This window comes from Humulus lupulus, chromosome 1, assembly GCF_963169125.1.
Source record: "Humulus lupulus chromosome 1, drHumLupu1.1, whole genome shotgun sequence".
NCBI classification, from domain to species: domain Eukaryota; kingdom Viridiplantae; phylum Streptophyta; class Magnoliopsida; order Rosales; family Cannabaceae; genus Humulus; species Humulus lupulus.
In genome coordinates this window covers 200,923,525-200,944,993 of record NC_084793.1, presented here as the reverse complement: position 1 = coordinate 200,944,993, position 21,469 = coordinate 200,923,525, and the positions used below count along the sequence as shown (strand labels likewise).

Below are 21,469 nucleotides of genomic sequence, written 5' to 3'. Positions count from 1 at the left end.
CCGCCACAACCACAACCACAGCCGTCACCCTCGTCGTCACAGCCACCGCCACAGCCGTCGTCCTCACAGCCAAACCAAAATGTTGAAGATGAGGACAATTTCAATATCAATCTTAATGATTTTATTTAGTTACTAGTTTATATATTTGGACTGAATTAATACTTTATTTATTTTTAATGACAATAGCGATATTTACTAGGTTGATAAATATTAAAACTATTTATATTAATTTTAATGTTAGTTATGTTTAAATTAATTAAATGTTTATTTTTGTTAAATTATATTATAAATTATTTTTAAAAATAATTAAATTTAATAAATATTAATTTATTTAAAATTTATTTTAAAAAATATTATAAAAACAATATTAGCGGCGGACCCCACGGCTAATAATAATGACTCTGACGAAAGTATTAGCGGCGGGTGTGTCAGTCCGCCGCTAATAATCATTATTAGCGACAAATATTTAGGCGCGACGTATTAGCGGCGGATTTAGACCTTATTAGCAGCGGAGTCCCCCGCCGCTAATAGATGAAATTCTTGTAGTGCGTTATATGTTTTCAAAATAGTATTTTATAAAATTCCAACTATTTTTATTGGATAATGATATTTTATTTTATTTAACATTAGTGGATGACTATTCCAATAGCACTCCTTAGAAATAAAAGACAATACGTACGTACATCCGTATAAATGTTCAGTGGAGAATGATGATGCTAGTAAGAATACATTTTTTTTACACACATATAATGTGTTTTGAAATATTTTTTAAACTCTTCATATATATTTCTTAAGATGGGATGATAATATTTTAGAAAATTAGCGGTATAAATTCTTAATATTTTCATTTTATTGCCATTATATTGTTATAAATACAGTAGTTCTGTTATTATGTTATCCATTACTATTGTTAAGTGCTCATTCAGCAGACATGTATCAATATTTTATTGGTCAAACTCAAAAATATTCATTATAAAATTATTTTAATTAATACCACAAAAGAAAAAGATTAGATATATAATTGGATTATTGGATACTTATGAATACGTGTGGTTACAAAATATATGATGTGTATAAAAAAGTATGTATCCTTAACATACTACATCGGTAGACTATTTCTAACCAATAATTATTTAAAAATAAATTAAACTAAAATGCCATTGTTAATTAAATTAACCAAAGCACTCGCTTAATTTCTTTTCTTTTTTTTTACCTAAAAAGACTAAGAAAAATTAAAAGACTATGATTGATGAAAGCATATAAATATATATATATATATATATATATATTTACATACACACAACATTTGACGCTATATGACGTACGGTTCAAACACTATTATATTGGTACTGTTTTTTTGTAAAATTATATATATTTTGAAAAATTTATATTTAACTCTTTATATTGCTCCTACTTGTATGTATGGTACTATAAACCTTTCATTGATAGGTATATATATACTAGATAAAATTAACGTGCAAGACACGTTTGCTTAGTTTAAAATTGTAAATATTATTTATAATTTTAATAAAAATTTGTTCACTGTTTTTATATATATATATATAATAGAATAAATTATAGTTCTATAGTATATATAAATATTTATAGCAATAATCTTTACATATATGATATCTAACATAATGTTGACATAGATATATATTTACATGACTTATATATAAAATATAATAATATTTTTAAAAACATTAATAATAGAAATAAAATAAGAATAGAAAAAGTCATAGTGTAGACAGTAGTATATATGCATAAACTATTTTTACTTTATAATATATCTCGCAATGTCCTTTGGTGAATTTGATGAAGAAAAAGAAGTTCAATCACTTGATAAAAAAACAAATTATCACACAAATTTTATAAGATAAAAAATAATATGTATGTCTTTATTATTTTTAAATGCATATGAATTAATATTTAAATTATCATAAAATTTCTTAAAATATTATATTTTAGTTTATTTATTTATTTTTGTTTAAGTTTATATTTGTTCTAATTTTTGAATTTCAAAGTGACAACAAAAGATTATATATTATATCTTTAATATAATATTAATAGTTTAAGTTTAATTAAATTTCATTTAAGTTATAAAACACATGGTTTTTTTATTTGTAAATAATTATCATTGTAAAATATCTCAAAAATATCATCTTTTAATTTATCTAATTATTTATTTTATTTTATTTAAGTTTAAATCATGTTTACAATCTACAGTTAAATATAATAATATTCTGTTAAAGTTAAGAGTAAAAATAAATAAAAAACCGTTAAAACCAAGAATTTTTGTTATCTACATATTTTTTATATAGAAGAGATATATATATGTATCATTTGAAAGAGTATAAATATGCTTTTTCATTATCAAATACAAATTTTGTTAGCTTTGGAAAAGCTTCTGATTTTTTGTTTTTTTTTTAAATAATATTATAAAAATAAAATGTGTTGCACTTTGATTTCTCAATGTAAAATGAATATGCATGTGAAAACATAAGATTTATTACAAGATAATTGCTTACCACACACCAGCTTACGACTGAGGAAATTATTGTAAGAAAACATGTTATGACTATATGACTAGTGTCATTTATTTATTCGTATTATGATAGTGAAAACTATAGCATGAGACATGAGTTTGGCAAGTGATATTGATAACAAATAATGTTGTTTCTGTTAGGTCAAATAATATAAAGACTTAGAGATCATTCTTTAACGAAAAATCTATCGTCATCTAATAAGGTACATTGATTAGTGGAATGGGTCTGGATTGAAATTTATTACTGGTATAAATATATATATATATATATATATATAGTATAGGTTAAGAAACGTAAAAGAGGAGACTAAAGAATGAAGGTGTACGTACGTATTTCTGCTAAGTTAAATACACACACTACTACTTCTAAAGATTAAGGTTATGAATGACGTGCAACACATCATCATACATGTATATATATAAATGGGAATTGCATACGTACATATGATGTTAATTAGTGCGTTTGTTTTTCTTCAATAGAACTTGTTATCATTGAGATTGATTCATCATATGATCATATACTAATTTTTTAATATTCTGATTTGTACATCTTTTATTCAGCATTTTAATTTGATGTAATTAGTACACCTATAGTATGTACGTAGTTGACATCCATCATGAAATCCAAGTAAACCACACTATTGATCAGAAATCTGGCTGTTTTGTTCGAGGCGCAGGGGCCTGATTAGGCACGACAATAGTTTACTAGATTAATTAGGAACAGTAGATTCTATTTCTAAATAACTTAATTAATAATGAATAAAATAGTTCACATTTTTATGAAATGTATATTAATATTCTAACTTTCTTTTTGATATATAATATTTTACGTATAAATAATATTATTCAAATCTGAGATTAAGTAGCATATGTGCTTATATATATATATATATATTGATCGAAACGTGGAAAATGTATATATATATATATATATTTGACAAAACATATGTTAAATATTAAGTCTTAATATATGCGTACTCTTTGCTTGTATATTATCACATGATATGGATTTATACATTGTAAAACATTCATAAATTTAAAACGAACTTATTACCAACCCCCAAAAAGACCATATATGTCTCAGAACTTGCTTGTGGCATGGCATTCTTATATATACTGAAATAGTAATTTATATATTTTTTTCGTAAAATTTATTAAAATCATATATCACAAAAAAAAAATCCCATTTATTAAAACTTGATTACAATTAATATATATAGCTATATTGATTGGGCCCTTTTTTCTTCTTTCTTTCTCCATACATATAGGAACACGTTAGTGTAAAATATCCTAAGACTTTATTAGGTCTTTTTTTCTTTTCTTTTTAATTGGTTATACATTATTTTAAGTTCGATCGACATCATTCATATGGTAATTAAGTATGAAAAAAACAAACTCGAAAAGCTTGGCTAGCAATGAATGCAATTTATAATTAAAGGCCATTATCTATGATTTTCATCAAATTTTGTGTGAAATAAGTCTATTCGATTTTAATGTTAATTAATCTAATATTATTCTGACACACAGTTGTGAGTAATGAAGGTTGATCCTCTAAATATGGTTATTTGACACAATAGATGTATATATCTATTATACATATTACTTCACTTCAGAACCCAACTTAATTAGTTTTACCAAGGATATATCATTTAATATATAGAGAGAGGGGCATATAAATATATATATATATATATTATAACAACCACAAGCAACCCCTTTAATAATTCTCTCTCTCTCCCCCTTATTTTCTGTACTATAATAGAGAAAAACAAAAAGTTCATACCCCGAGGCATATATGCCATGGACATGAATAACCACACTGCTGCTTATAATGATAATAAGTTGTTTACTTCAAACAACTCATCCTCGGCAGCTTACTGGGATCTACAGACGGCCGCCATGGAACATCATCACCACAATATCCTCTCTTCCCAGCATCATAATCATCAAATTCCCACCACCATTTCTGGTCATCATCATCATCATAGTACTTCTTCTCTCTGGCCAAACTTCACCCATCTTCAACATCAATCACCTTCATTAGCATCACCATCACCATCATCCCTTTTAAACATGACCACTGACCATAATAAATACCATCATCCTCATGTAGCAGTAGAAGATAATCAAGATCAGGCAAACGATGAGCATGGTTATGATGACCAGGAGGAAGAGGAGCTGGGAGCCATGAAGGAAATGATGTACAAGATTGCGGCGATGCAGCCGGTGGACATCGATCCGGCCACCATTCACAAACCTAAGCGGCGGAACGTCCGGATAAGCGACGACCCCCAGAGCGTCGCGGCACGCCATCGCCGCGAGAGGATAAGCGAGAGGATTCGAATCCTCCAGCGCCTCGTCCCCGGCGGGACCAAGATGGACACGGCCACCATGCTCGACGAGGCCATTCGCTACGTGAAGTTCTTAAAGAGACAAATCCGTCTTCTCCAAGCCAATGACCATATTGACCCTCAACAACAGGGACTGGTGCAAATTAGTTCCACTAGTACTACTGCTAACACTAATTCTACTACAGCAACTCAGCCCCTAGCCTCCGCTAACAATTGGGGCACTGCTGCTCAAGGCCAATATGGCTCCGCTACCACGGCTCCGGATCCGCCAAGCTTTGGTGTCTTCGGCCGCGGTGGCGGCAGTGGAAGCTTACTGGGAGAAACCTTATTTTATAACACGGGGTTTAATCATCATCATGACCAGGTAATTAGTGAGTAACATTCATTAATAAATAGTTATTAGAAATAGTCATGTGACAATTGTTATTAATTATAAATTTGAAGTGTATGTCTATTATTATTTGTATTGGTGGTGAAATTAATCATTATAATTATTATTAGTAGTAGTGTGTTTGTGTTATTTTTGGAGAGGAATAGGTGAAGGAAGGGGAGAGAGGTTATGATCTTCGAAAAAGTAGAGAGAAAGAGGTAGCTAGCTGTTAGGATATTGTTGACTAAAGCGGCCGGAGAATAATCATAACGGTTGGGTTGGATTACGTAGCAGTGCATATAAAGATATATATAGTAAATAAAAACTATATATTATAATCTGGCCGGAAAGTTTGTTTGGCCGTCTCCCCTCTGGGTTAATAAAACAGTGACGTCCTTGAGATTTAAAGCTATATTCAATATATCTTATGATTACAGTATATAAATATATTTATATATATACGTACGCACTTTCCTTTCTCTCTCTCTGTATATTCACATCATATGTATATATAGCATAAGTGCATGTGTGCGCATGTGTATGTTGACTTATGCTGCGTCCTAATGATGAGTTTGGATTATATGGTAATTTCAGAATGTTACTATATCTGGTTTTATAATACCCAGCAGTCAGCTAGCATTAAATTATAATTATTTCAAATATTAATATATTCATATATATATATATATATGGAAGAAAACCCTAATGATGATAAAAGGAGACTAATAATATTTTCTCAGACATAAAAGTATATTAATTAATTTTGTTGGGGGAAAGTATATATTGTCTGTCGAAGGACAAATAGTTAATTAGCTCTTGGCACGTATATTCTGCCCTTTAAAATCACTCACCATCATTTAAGTCAGTTAACACTTCTATTTAGTTAAAATGAAGATGAAGAACATTCACAATTAGCATACATGTAATATATATATATATGAATGTTAGGAAGTTCGTTAGAATATATTTAACAAACTTAATGAAAACTACAATAAAACAAATTAATTAAGGGTGTATTTGAAAAGTCACCCTCCACTAGAATTGGCTGTAATTACTCTGTGTAATTACTAATTACTCTGTGTAATTACTAATTACTATTAATTTTAAATAATATTTATTACATAATATTATTTTTCTGTGTAATTATTAACTGTTTTACCAAATATGATAATAATAATTTATAAAAAATGTAAACACACCTTGTATTTTACAATATAGTGTAATTACTCAAATATATAATTACTATCCTAGTAATTACATATCCGTAATTACACATTTGTTTCTAAACACGCTCTTAAGTAAAATAAACTCCCATAAAATTAATTATAGCTGCATTGGAAGAAGTCTTCCAAAAAATACAATCGTGTGTATAGAAATTAAGTGGAACGATGATAGAAAGACAAAATTTAAAAAAAATATCTTACAGGAGAATTAAGGAGAAGGAGGACCTCTATCTAGTGGAGTACACTAGTGTACATATAGTACGTACTGCATAGAAATTAAAGTGAGGGAGATGGAGTTCTCTCACAGAAAAAGAGGCTAGATTTTATATTTTCTATTCAAATGATCTTATATGATTTTCAGATCGATTATGTAATCCTAATATTAATTTATTGATGATTGATATTTAATGTATGCTATTCATTGGTTTCCTAGTTTTATGATCTTCTTGCTATATATACAAATTCTATTTATATATATTTTCTCGTTTGCTCTCGAAATTGTGTTATTTGATGATTTTTTTTTTCTTCGAGAATGATAAGCGAAACAGTCGTTGTTATTAACCTTAGAAATTATCAATAAATTATATGGTGGTGTTTCATTTCAGTTCCTAGAGTATCCATTTTTTAGTGTTTAACTAAGCACTAAATATATTCTGTAAATGATTTTGCAAATGTATCATCTAGTGTATAGGTACGTACTATTTTCCACAAGTACTGGTCATCATATATAGTATAATAATAATAATGCAATAACTAGTTTTATAATGTGTATATATATAGAGAGAGAGAGAACTACTAAAGATCTTTTGAGGTGCAAATACGTATTCCGTATACGTATACGTGTTTAATTCAGAGTTACATAGAATTGAAAGAAAATAATAGAGTTACATAGAATGATAAAATAATTAGAGGATGGATTATTTTAAGTTTTATATAGACATATATATTTATATAATATATGCATGATGCCTAATTCCTCTCCGATAGGAAAGATTATTAAGAATAAATAATGAATCGGATACTCTATATATTAATATATATATATATATAAATATAAAAGATAATTTAATTTACAACTTTAGTGAACGAACTTTTAAAAATACGTACGTAGGAGGTTCTCTCAAATATTCCCTTTCTTACCAAAACAAAAGTTCTCCTTATTCCTCTTCATGAGTAATCAAAGACTCTTCTTATTCCTCTTCGTGAGTTATCCTTTTTTTTTTATCAATCAGCTCAATATGTATTACTTCAACTTCAAATTTACAAATCTAAGCAAGGCTAATAACAACCCAGCTAGTATAACTAATTACAATAATTCCACTCAATCCCTATCCTGCTGTGTAAGTTCTTTTTTCCATGTATTTGTAAGTCTAATTTTCACTTCACTTATAATTCTTCTCACTAGTGTCTCAATTGTTGGGATACAATGATTCCAATAAACTTCATTCCGAGCTCTCCATATATGATATACTATCGCTGCAATGGTTGCAGCAAAAAATTTCTTCCTAAAATCACTAATCTTGGCTCTAGATATCCAACGAATGACTTGCTTAATCGAACTTCCTGCCATCTTCCAACCCAACCAATTTTTAACTCTGTCCAGACAATTTCTACTAAGATGACAGTCAAAGAACAAATGCTCAACCTTCTCCTCAGCCAAACCACAAAGTAAACACTCAGTGGTATTGCAGATATTGAATTTATATAGTCTCACCTTTGTCTGAAGCCGATCTAGCATTGCAAGCCATAAGATTATCCTGTGTTTTGGTATGCTAAAACGACCCCAAACTTCTTTGTGCCATCTTACTTCCTTATTATTCCTAGTTAAATCCTTGTAAGCTTGATGAATACTGAATCTTCCCATTCTGAAATGCTGAATCTGAATCTTGTCTTTGATCTGCTCTTTTAGCTCTACTATCTGTTTCCAATACCAGCTGCTTGTTGTAGGAGCTGTATACTCCCACCAGTTTTTGCTCCCCAGGTACACACTATGTATCCATTTGACCCACATATTATCTTGCTTTGTTGCTATTGCCCAAACGTATTTCCCAATAGCAGCTTTGTTCCAAATCAAAGTTTTCCTTATTCCCAATCCACCTTCCTTCTTAGCTTTACAAAGGTCCTCCCAAGCAACATAACCCGAGCCATTGAAGTCCGCAACTCCTTTCCATAAAAAAGCTCTACAAATAGCATTTACTTTCTTCAAAACCAGCTTTGGAAGGATCATTATTTGTGCCCAATATGAGTGGATTGTAATGAGCACTGAATTAATCAAGGCGATCCTAGCAGCAAAGAAAGATGTCTTGAACTCCAAACTTTAATTCTTTGAGTCATTTTTTCTACCAGCCCTTCACATTCAACAGCAGCTAGCTTCCTGGCACAGATTGGTATACCGAGATACCGAAATGGAAATCTATTTTTTGTAAAACCAGAAACGGCCACCACTCTTTGCACTTCCTGTTCTGTCATCCCACTACAATATATGGCTGATTTCTCTTCATTGGCCTTTAATCCAGAGGTTTGGGAGAATAGTTTAAGTCCCTGCAGTAGCAAAAGAATGGACTTATAATCACCATGACAGAACATGAGCACATCATCGGCAAAGCACAGGTGATTTAACTTGAGATCTTTGCACCGCTCATGGAATTTAAATTCACTTTTCTGTCCCACCCGAGCCATGATTCTTGAGAGGTACTCCATGCCCAACACGAATAGAAGGGGAGACATTGGATCACCTTGCCTTAGCCCCCTTTTAGCTTCAAAGAACCCATGAAGTGTGCCATTAAACATCAGACTATATCGCGGTGTTCGAATACATACCATAACCAAATCTATAAATTTCCTTGGGAACTTTAAAGCCTCTAGCATTTCTTCAATAAAACCCCACTCTATCGTGTCATACGCCTTCCTTAGATCCAGTTTAATCATGCAGTTTGGCCTTGCATTCTTCCTGTCATAGTGCCGAACCACATCTTGACAGACCATAATATTATAAGCAATGTACCGCCCTTGAATGAAACCACTTTGGTTTTGTGAAATCAAACTCGGCAATATATTCCTCAATCTAGCACATATCATCTTGGTCATCACCTTGTAAATCACATTACAACATGCTATTGGTCGAAAATCACTTACATTGTCTGGACACTTGGATTTTGGGATAAGTGTGAGAGTTGTTGAGTTCAGCTCTTTAAGAATTTTTCCTGTGTGCAAGGCATTCAGGACTGCTGTACAGACTTCCTCCTCTAAAACTTTCCAATTATCTTGGAAAAAATAGCTACAGTAGCCATCAGGCCCTGGAGCTTTGCTGCCTGGAATGCTAAACAATGCCTCCTTTACCTCTTCTTTAGTGAAATTCTTCATCAGGGATTGATGATTTTCCTCTGAAATTACAGGTCCCTTACTCATTAAAATGAGTAATTACTGACCGCCTATCTGCCAACTGAGTTCCCAAAAGCTCCTTATAGAATTCTAAAAATGCCTCAGTGACTTTCCTAGGATCATCCATCCATTCCCCTGCCATATTCCGAATAGAGTAAATTCGATTATTAGTTTTCCTTGCTCTAATGCTAGCATGAAGCACCGCTGTGTTGTCATCCCCCTCTTTAAGCCACTGTACTTTAGCTTTTTGGTGCAGAAAAGAAATATAAGCTTTATGAACTTCTTGATATTTGCATCTAGTCTCTTGTTCTTTTGCTATAAACTCTTCATTCAAAGGTTGGGACTGCAGCATCTGCTGCCAATGCATCATCGCTTCATTCGCTTGTCTATCTGCTGCTTGAATATCCCCTACGCCATTTTTGTTCAGTTCTTTCAGCTCACATTTAAGCCGTTTCAATTTACTTACTAATTGATACATTGGTGTACCCAAGATTGGTATCTTCCAGCTATTCAAACATTGTTGAAATCCATCCAAGTTTTGCCACATCCGAAAAAAACGAAACGGCTTCTTCCCCAATTGTACCTCGGGATACACAGATAACATTGCTGGGCTATGATCAAAGCTTCCTTCAGTTAAAAAAACAGCTTCAGCATTTGGAAATCTGTTGATCCATCTTTGATTCGCCATTACTCTATCTATTTTAGAGTATATTCTGTCTTCCTTTCCTTGTTTATTGTTCCATGTGAAGAAGCATCCGGAGAACTTGACATCCTCTAATTTACATCCCTCAACACAGTCTCTAAACGCTGAGGACTTACAGCTCTTTGTACGTTTCCCAACTCTCTCTTCAGGACTTAAAATATCATTAAAATCACCAAGTATTAGCCATGCATCCCTTAATCCTGAAGCTATCTTAACCAAGTCATTCCATAATCTGGTTCGACCTCCTTCATCATTCAAGGCATATACAAATGTAACTAAAAAACTTTCCTTATCTCCCAAAGCCCATACTTCCAAATGCATCATCTGACTTGTACACCATAAAATATTCACAGTAAACTTCCTTGGGTTCCAACTGATCATAATCCGACCACCTGGATGCCAAGCATTATTCGATGAGAAACACCAATCCTTGAACATATTCACATAAACTTCCCCTATCTTCTGAGTTTTCACTCTTGTTTCTAGGAGCCCAACCAACCCCACCCTTAGATTATAGATCAATTTCTTAACCTCACATTGTTTATTGTGGTTGTTGAGACCCCTAACATTCCAGCTTAAGATCCTATCCATGAGGAATAGGAGGTACTCCCCCTCCCCCAGTGATATCTCCTAATAGCACCTCACTGTCCTGATTTATCTTTGAGCATTCACCTGAATCTTCAAGAACCTGAAAATTATTAGCCAATTCTGTCACACTTGCCTCAGTTTGCACCCTTTTCCATCCTTTTTTAACTTTCTGAAAACCATCTCCATTTTCCCCAGTATCGTTTGCTATTGGAGCTTTACCCATATCAGTTTTTTTCTGTACCCATATCTGTTTAGTCTCTATTTTTTTCCTGCAAACTGAAGAGTGGTGGCCCATCCCACTACAATTACCACAGACAACAGGAAGCCATTCATACTTAACCTTCACTTCAATTTCCTGATGAATCTCATTCAGAAATGATAAGGTATCAGGAAATTCTTGACCCATCTGTACTTCAATCAACACCCTAGCAAAACTGAACCTGTCTTTATCTTTGGTTATTTGATCAAGCAGTAGTGGTGTACCCAGTTGTCCAACAATTTTGAATAAAGATCGCTCTCCCCAATACTTCAAATCCAAATTGTGTAGTTGAACCCATATCGGAACCGAGCATACATCATCTTTTGAGTAATCAGAGTAGGCATCCCATGGCTTCATCACTACTGGTTTTTTATCCAGAAACAGATAGCCTCCATTAAGAATTTTATCTCTAGTGTTTATGGCCTGAAACCGAACCAAAAACACACCTGGAGCCAGTAGCCCAACCTTGTCCACCCCTTTATCCTTCCATTTCCTTCTAACATATCCATCAAATACATTGAGGGGAGGATTGGCCCCTAGAACATAGCACACTAATGCAGAATTCCAAAAAAGGATCTCATCCTCAATATCAGCCAGATCTATTTTTACCACTGATTTAGACTTCCCTTCCTCTGCCCTCTTCTTCCCAAAATTACCATCTAGATTCTGACTGGAACCTAAAATTGGGGAAGAACACTGCATACCTGAGCTTACTTTCAATGCACAACATTTGGTAGCCTCTAGAAAACTGCCAAATTCCTTACGTATTTCCTGCTCCGGATGGAGTCGATCCAAAACATCACTCGGCGAAACGTTACTCCCGTCATTCTCCATTGAAAACAGAGAATCATCATTATCTCGTTCATCTTCTTCATCAGCAGAAACTTCTAGCGCAGTAACTCCCAAAATTTCATCCACCGATTTTGTTTTGAGAACCAAGTCCGAAGAGGTAGGTCCTCGTTTTCTCGTCGCCTTCACCACCGGCGAAATCTCCACCTTCTTCCTGGCTTTCCCCTGCTTCTTTTGCCCCTTTTCCATAGCTCCAGCGAAGACCGCTGAGAGGAATCGAAGAGAGTACCCTTCGTGAGTTATCCTTGACTATGTTCTCTCTTCATCATACAACAGTCATTTACTAAAAGACATATTTTTGCTTAAATTGAGAGAAAAAACAATACAAAACTATGGGGTTCTAATTTTGAACAAAGTAGAGTCTCTACAACTTCATTAACAGGGAAACTAATTCGATATACTAATTAGTATTAAGCTTAATCGATGTATTAGTATTGCTTTTTATTTGATTTATTTTTGCTTTGTATGTTAGGGCTACACGTGTATATGTGTGGTCCTGTTTTTGTCTTTTCATCTTACCCGTATCCTAGTCATTATATTTGGAGCTCAAAATTTGATTAGTACAACCTATTTTTATTAAAAGTTAATATATATTATATATTTTTTTCAACTTGTATTTATATTTTGTAATTTTTTTCTTTTTTATATACTAATAAATACATATAAATAATATATATTTTAAATATTCAAATAAAGAAAAAATTAAAACAAAAAATGTATAAAAACTTGTTAAAATAAAAGTTTTTTTTCCTAAAAGCATTATACATTAATTTTTATAATTAATACCCATAATTAGAGACTGGGTGACTAAAATATCTTGGTTTACATTTTTAGACTTGTTTACATTTATGAATGTGTGTTTACATTTTTGGCTTATAATTTACATTTCATCAAAGTTTTGTCGTTTATATTTCAAAGGGTTATGGTTTTATATTTCAAAGCCTACAAAAATTAAAATAGGTATTGTGATTATAAAAGTGGGTATTAATTAAAAGTTTTAAAATTTTCGGAGCTAACTAAAACCACATGTAATATCTTAAATTATAGACTTGGAGAAGACTTCCTATAAACATCCAAACAAAGGAGGGATTGTAATATTTACCATCAAACGGGCGCTTTTAGATAATTCTTACTTATTTATTTTTATTAATTAAACTAAAATTCTATTTTATTTTTTAAAAAATGCTGTCGAGATAATTTATTTTAATAATTAAATATTTTTAATGAGTTCAAGTTTATTTTATTAATTATAGGGCAATGATATGAAACAGGATTATTATCAACAAATTGAGAAAATAAGAAATAATGTTCAATTTTTTCAAAACTCCAAAGGTGGCTGTAGAAATTTCAAAGGCATGATTTGATATCCCCATTATCAAAGGAATGGAAGGGAGCAACAAGAGAGACTAACTCTATATATATGTTTTGATCTTGTATGTTGGGAAAATTTTTTCTTAAGGTTTTCATTTTCTTTAGTTTGAATTCAAACAAAATAAATTAAAAGTTCTCTTTTTAGATAAAATAAAACTTAAATGTAGTATAATTTTATAAAATTTAGAACACTGATAAATATATTCAAAAAGAAAAAAATATGTAAAATAGTCTTACAAAATCTTAGAAAACAATTTTGTTTCATTTTTTTTGCTAACTCTTTTCTCTAACAAAATTTTTTCATAGGAATATTCAAGATCCGAAAAAGTCAAATGGATGAGAGTAAGTAGAAAAATACATTAATTACTCAGTCATTTTATCCAAATGATGTAAAAACTGAGTGTCCTAATATAACATCATTCATATTCATAACCTTTGTATAATTATACATCTAATTAAGTTCGTTTCATAAATATTGTGAAAAATATTCGAATTGCTTGGCGATTCGAATGGTGCAATGGGAATCGAAATTAAAGATTTTCAAGTCAAATCATTTTATGACTCGAAAATTGCTATAAATGGACTATATAAGATCGTACGTGTAGTGTGATGAATGGAAAAATATGAATAATCGACACTTTCTATTCAAATAAAAAAAAATCAGCGGTGAACCATACAGGTAGGCATGTTCTATTCTCTAACATTACATATAACACATGTAACAACTTAGGGGAAGACTCAATAAGGCAGCCAGATAAAACATATATTTTATTCATATAAGAAAACAAAATACAAATTTCAAGGCTATATACAAGCCAAAAATAATAGCAAATATCATTTCAAAAGGCAACTTAGCGTATTGTTCGTGAACGTAAGAATGTATATCATAATAATTTTTTTGTTACCTATATTTTAATACGTAAGGCTGTTAAATTTTAATATAAGATATTCTAATACTTAATATATATATATATCTATATATACTAGGTACAAACGTGTGCAATGGACGTTTCCTTAGTTTTTAAATTGTAAATAATGTCTACAATTTTAATAAAAATCGGATCACTATTATCAATATATATATATAATACAATGAATTATATTTTTATACTATATATAAATAATTTCTACATATATAACATCTAAACACAACGTCGACATAGATATATATTTACATGGCTACATGACATATATATATATATAAAATACAATAATATTTAAAAACAAATTAATAATAGAAATAAAATAAGAATATAATAAGTCATAGTGTAAACAGTAATATACATGCACAAATTTATAAGATAAAAAAATGATATGTATATGCGTTTATTATTTTTAAATAAATATTATTTAATTATTTAAATTATCATAAAATATCTTTAAAATATCCTTCTTCTTTTTTTTAAGTTTATTTTTGTTTTAATTTTTTAATTTGACAGTGACAACAAAAGATTATATATTATATGTTTAATATAATATTAAGTTTAAGTTTAATTAGATTTTATTTAAGTTATAAAATATATTATTTTATTATTTATAAATAATTATTATGGTAAAATATCTCAAAAATATTTTATTTTAATTTGTTTAATTATTTATTTATTTAATTTTAAGTCATTCTTACAATCTACCATTAAATATAAGAATATTTTGTTAAATATAAAAGTATTCAGTTAAAGTTAATGGAAAAAAAATAAAAAAACATTAGAACAAAAAAATTTCCTTAATTTACACATTTATTTTATATAAAAGAGATATATCTAATAGTAAAATGTATCTTCCTGATTCCATCTAAAAGGCAAGGTTCTTTATTCAACAAAATCAATTATTCCACGGCACAAGAAAATAAAATAGTGCAACATATTCAACCACTAATTGTCTCTTATAGAACTAATAACAAAAATACTATCACTCAATTTGCAAAAAATAATTAGTAGCTAGAGCGACAAAAACCAAGTAAACATCATCAATAATAATAATAGGACCAACACTAGCTAGAAGCATATTATATTATGGTGTATTTGTCATAGCAACATCACATTCTAATATACCAATTTTCAATTTAAGTTGTTGATAAGACACATTAAGTCCGACGCAAATAGCAAGAAGAAGAACCTCTTCAATAGAAAATGAACCCATAATTTTGAAATCCCAAGTTACCACTACCACACTACGATCAGGCACCACCCCTTCAAAGGCGTCCGTTGTACATTAATTGTCAAGAGGTTATTTTCTACATACCTTCACACACTCACAAAATGTAAACAAGTGAAGAACGTAAGCATGGTTGAATCAAATTCCTCACAAACTGTAAGAAAAAAGTCATATGTCACCTTTTAGTGCAAGAAAAAACCACATCTTACTCTACTAAACAAACTCCAGGCCCCATTTCTCTGTTAAAATGCCTAATAGGAGTCGGACATTGACCAATAAGGCCACGCCATCTACTAAAACCACATCTACTAAACGAAGGGTCATCAAATCTTTCAAACTAGCTCAATCACCAATTATTCGATCACCAATAAAGACCCGCGAGTCATATCTTTTTTTTGGCCACTAAAGCCTCGTTAAAAGAAATATGATCATGTAAGCCAAGCCCACCCATTGCCTTAGGCTTACAAATATTATCTCACTTAATTAACCAACACAATTATCTATCTATAAGTAAAATAAGAATTGAAGGCATAGAGTCTAGTTCTCTGGTAAAAGGGTTGTATTTTCTAGCTTAGCAACTATTATACAAAGCCCCTCCTCAAAAAATGATTGATCATAAAATGAACCGCACTGTGAAATAATATTAGTAAAATGAGGCAAAATTACAGAGGTGGTGATGGCAATTTAAAATTCAAGGATCAATAGCCATGAGAGTAATGCGCCTCCTGGCAGACTTATTACTCACGATGGGAGTACTAGTAGAGGAGGCTGGTGGCGTTTGTTTCCCTTCATTCTTTTCTGCTTATGATTTCGTGAAGTCATTCGCTGCAACAGGATTGTCGTTTGGTGTTACTTCAATTGCCATGTCTTCTGCCTTCTGAATAGGACTTTGGCTTGTCTGTGATTTAATTTGGTTATAAATCAGATAAAAACAAAATGTTAAAGGGAAGAACAAAAAATATGTCAGGCAAATGGAAAATGACGACAGCTTCAATGGGTGAGCAAACCTGGTAAGATGGGAGATCCTAATTCATCATTATCAAATTCTACGAAAGTGCAGTACCCACCTTGAGACGACAACGCTGAATAACGAGCATCTGATGACCTTCAAAGCCCCAAAAAACATATTGAGTTTTTATTGAAAGAAAAAGAACAGAGAAACTACATAATCCTTGTAACTATCACTGATGTTTCGTCTTACCAAGCAATATCAGTTATAGCAGCATAGTGAAGACCGGCTAGTACTGCGATTGGAGGAGTACTCTTTGTGTTGTAAACATACAAGGAATTCAAAGTGGCCACTGCAAAAAAGAGACGGTAAGGGAGCTTAAAAAGTCCAGCTGCATAATTCACCAAAGAGACTGTTCAAGTATCTACAATCATAAATCAGCCAACCTATGGCTCATGTTCAAAAAGAACAATTAACAAGAATCAACGCATTGATTTGATCCTCGGAGGCTAAATCGCAAGGGGCAGAAGCAAACTGCTGTTACAGGTTTGCTGACACCAGGAAGCTGTAGAGCTGGTCTGCAAATTGCAATAGAATCAAATTTATAAAAGTGAACCAAAGAACAAAATATTTTCCTACATGCTTTATTCAGTAGTTGAACCATATACAATAAAACCTCTATATAAGAATAACCTCTATTTTATTATAAAAAAAAAATAGTTTCAATTTGGGCTACTTGTTTAATAAGAATAACCTCTAAATTGCACCTCTAAATTGTAATTAGTTAAAAAAAAAATTAAGTCTCCTGTTAAGGAAATATACCTCTACACATGAATAATTATATGTACAATCAAATGTCATTCTGATCCTTACTCATTGTGTATGAGATTATCGGTATATAATGATGTGGTAACAAATCTAAAGAATAAATCAATGTACCAAACAAATTTATGTAAATATTTTTTGAATAATAATTGTTAAAAAGTTCTTATTATTATTGTTGTTAAAGTTAATACTTTTGGTTGTTAAGAAATTTTTTTGTATGCAATAACTCTATTTAGTTATAACCTCAATACAATTAGTTTGGTCCCAAAACTATTCTTATAGATGTTTTACTATACACTATATTCAAAGTAATAGGCTCATATAAGATAATTTTATTAACAGGCAGAAATTTTAAATTGTTTACCAGAAAAATATTTAGATAAGAGAATTTACTGCTGAAAAGTGAGAGTTTTCTCTTACCTTGTAAGGTCTTTTCGAGAAAAAATATAAGCTGTGTTTATTGTTTCCACTGAAGGCGAAATCTTGTAAGATCCTGAAAAGAAAAGTAAACATCAAGACAAAGAATATTAATAAACATTGACACAAGCATAATTGTCATAATAGTAGTGTAGGAATAGACATTTTCAGCAGTAAACTGATTCATGAACTTAATCTGATCATTAAGGGCCAAAAGCCAATAAAACAATTGAGGTTTCTTTTTCCTTATGTTCCTTCTGCCTCTCACAGATAGGTTGCAACTTGCAAATGTGAAAGTATGAAATAAATTATATGAGAAGGGACTTTGCATCTATAAGAATTTAGAAGATAGTGATCTACTATTGTAAGAACGTGATATAAAATTCTGGGATATCTTCTAAGTTGACTTCTATACAATTCAAACGGAAATCCAAAAAGCCATTTTCCATTAAATAAAGTATAGAATGAGAAGAATACAAATCATTGTTTAGTGACTCCAACGATTTTAATTGAACTCCAACCATTTCTGTTGGGTGTACAACCAAAGTCCCACATTGGCTAGAAATGGGAAGGATCTTGGGTATATAAAGTTGGACCCCATCTCCATTGGAATGAGCCCTTTTGGGAAGGTGCCCAAAAACAAATCCGCGAGGGCTTAGGCCCAAAGCGGACAATATCATACCAATGGGGAAATAGATGGTGTCCGACGGTCCTTACAAGTGGTATCAAAGCCGGATCCCAAAATTAGCCATGTGAATGTATCCTCGGATTGCCAAACAAAGGAGGTGAAGCTTGCTGCTAGAGCCATCAGAGGTTCAGATCTGATTCGAAGGGATTTCGAATCTAGCTGGTGAAGGGATTCATCTAGCTTACTCAAGGGGATCTTGAGTGTTGGAATCGAGCGATTCAGGTATTCGAAGGGATTTCGAATCTAGCTGGTGAAGGGATTCATCTAGCTTACTCAAGGGGATCTTGAGTGTTGGAATCGAGGGATTCAGGTTTAGATCTGTAATCGTCTGAGGGGAGGCAAGGTGGTCCTTTGTTTGAGGGGAGGATTGTTGGGTGTACAACCAAAGTCCCACATTGGCTAGAAATGGGAAGGATCTTGGGTATATAAAGTTGGATCCCATCTCCATTGGAATGAGCCCTTTTGGGAAGGTGCCCAAAAACAAATCCGTGAGGGCTTAGGCCCAAAGCGGACAATATCATACCAATGGGGAAATAGATGGTGTCCGACGGTCCTTACAATTTCATTGTTTTTTTCTTTGTTTGCACGACTAGCCACAAATAGCACACTGCCAATTAATATGAAGAAAATAGAAAAAATGATTAGATTACAAGAATCTCCAAATAGGCAATAGAAAGTTTATCTAGTACTGTACTGTCAATAGGTATATACAAGTTACAACCAGTCAGGGAGAGCACTTAGCATCAAGTTTTAGTTTTATGTTAATACTTGCTGGCACAAGCAAAAATGATCAATCAGGTGACCAGGATAGTCTTCAGAAGAAAGACGCCAATGTCTCATCATGAAAGAGATGGTTTTTTGTAGAGTACATCTCAAAAAAAAAAACATACAGAAGATTCAGTAGCATGTGGAATGAATAAAACATTAATTACCTAAACAGATCTGCAATCTACTAACCTTACAATCATCTGCCAGTTGTTCTGCTTTTGCAATTACATGCTGACAAACATAATTTATCTTCTGTCCCTTTTGATTTTGTTTGAGGCTTATTGACCTAAATTCTGCAAGTTCTATCTGAACTAAGAGAAGCAACATACTTGGATAACGGATCCCATGCAACACCTTGAACATAATGAAAGTGGGCATGCAAAATCTGATGGACAGAACCTAAACATTAGATGCAATGATAGAGTAGTATTTAAAACATTTGGCATGAAAATTATCTATTATCTGACCTTTGGTTACATCCCATATGAGGCAAGAATTATCAACTAATCAAGAATTAAGAAATGCACCATCAGCAGACCACTGCAGGTCCAGCACATCCATGCTGTGAAAACTGGCAAGAAACAACATCCAGTAAAGAGTCTAATCTTCTTAGAGTTATGCCTGCAAAATAAGGCTCAAGTTCAACGACTTCAAAAAGAAATGTAAGTAAACACATCTTTGAAAGCAGGCATCAAGGGCCAAATAGGCAACAGAAAAAGTCTTAAAGCCCCATAATTTAATAAGGCGATACAAATTCCAGGCTCCATCTCCACATCAAGCATTCAAAACACTAGGAATTGTCACAGCATCTATCTTCACTCCAGCTAAAAGCATTTCTCTAAAACTATTCAGAGAATCCTTATACAAACCAGCTCTTCCAAACCAGGAAATCATCAAACTCCACGCAACAGAATCTTTCCACGACATATAAGAAAATACCCGTTTGACATCTGTTATACATCCACATTTTATACAGAAATCCAAGAATGAACTCCTCACAACTACATATCCCTCAAGCCCGAGCTTAATCACCAACCCATAAAGCAACCTACCCAGAAATTCATCTCCAATCCCTGCGCACGCCTTAAATAGAGGAGGTAATGTATAATGATCAGGTCGAAGACCCATTTGCCTAAATTTCTCAAAAACATCCAAAGCAACAGAAAACATAAAATGCTGAACGTACGAGAAGATCAAAATGTTCCAGGAATGCATGCTTCTCTCGGGCATATTATCAAACATTTGGCAAGCATGGGGGAGAGAACCGCATGTGGATTAAGCCAACAAGAGGTCAGTTTGGAGAGTGAGATTGAAAAAAAACAATCGACGATGATTTGAGCATAGGTTTGCCTAACTTGAGGAATCTGACACATTGAAACATAGCTCCAGCAAAGAAGACAAGTAAAAGGGAGTTTTGTGAGACATTATTAGAACTTTTCTTTTTCTCCTTCTTTATTCTTCCTTCTTAGCTCAGTTCATAGAGCTAGTCTTTGAGCGGTTTTGTAAGCAACATGTTCCAAACTTTGAAGGGACAACCGACCCTTTCGAGGCAGAAGGATGACTTACGAATGTAGAGTCGACCCTATATCACATGAACCTCGGCAACACGGACCGCATATCCAGCGTTTCATCTCTTCTAAAGAAGGATGCTAGAATATGGTGGGATTTAGTACAGCAGACTCATGACGTCGCCACCATGACATGGACTAGATTTGTGGAGCTCTTTCACAAGAAGTACTACAACTCGGCAGTCATCGCTACGAGGGTAGAAGAGTTCACCAGTCTGAAGCAGGGCAACTTGACGGTAGCAAAATATGCTCGTCAGTTCGATAAGCTAGCCAAGTTTGCACCAGAGTTGGTCCCAACCGAATTTTTTAGGGTCACCAAGTTTGTTAGAGGACCCGGACCAAAGATTGAGCTAGGAGTCAAGCTAGCAAATCCTGGAACCACTTCTTATGTTGATGCTCTAGAAATGGCTATATAGGTGGAGAGGCTTCAGGCGAATGTTAGTAAGGAGGAGGCAAGCAA

General features: G+C 32.4%; 2 protein-coding genes and 1 long non-coding RNA gene across 4 annotated transcripts; 1 reads left to right on the top strand and 2 right to left on the bottom strand.

Annotated features, from left to right (window-relative positions):
* The first annotated feature begins 4,257 nt into the window (after positions 1-4,257).
* Positions 4,258-5,646, top strand: LOC133825036 (transcription factor HEC3-like). Its single transcript, XM_062258039.1, has one exon. The coding sequence runs from the start codon at positions 4,346-4,348 to the stop codon at positions 5,273-5,275; it is 930 nt and encodes a 309-aa protein (XP_062114023.1). The 5' UTR covers positions 4,258-4,345; the 3' UTR covers positions 5,276-5,646.
* Positions 5,647-9,889: 4,243 nt separating this feature from the next.
* On the bottom strand, positions 9,890-11,011 carry LOC133827202 (uncharacterized). The gene has a single exon (XM_062258823.1). It carries the CDS (start codon positions 11,009-11,011, stop codon positions 9,890-9,892), a length of 1,122 nt encoding a protein of 373 aa, XP_062114807.1.
* A 4,242-nt stretch (positions 11,012-15,253) lies between these two features.
* On the bottom strand, positions 15,254-21,082 carry LOC133802421 (uncharacterized). Of its 2 annotated transcripts, XR_009877322.1 has the most exons (8): positions 20,628-21,082; positions 19,909-20,062; positions 19,631-19,826; positions 17,989-18,061; positions 17,190-17,321; positions 16,996-17,095; positions 16,802-16,899; positions 15,254-16,692 (listed from the first exon to the last, which is right to left on the bottom strand). It is a non-coding gene; the product is annotated as an uncharacterized LOC133802421 (long non-coding RNA). The 2 variants fall into 2 exon arrangements; XR_009877321.1 differs by having other exon boundaries at positions 19,909-21,080.
* Positions 21,083-21,469: the final 387 nt, after the last annotated feature.

Bases quoted from the DNA above. Each gene is read 5' to 3' on its own strand.
- LOC133827202 (XM_062258823.1), bottom strand. From the start codon at position 11,011: ATGTTCAAGGATTGGTGTTTCTCATCGAATAATGCTTGGCATCCAGGT.
- LOC133825036 (XM_062258039.1), top strand. From the start codon at position 4,346: ATGGACATGAATAACCACACTGCTGCTTATAATGATAATAAGTTGTTT.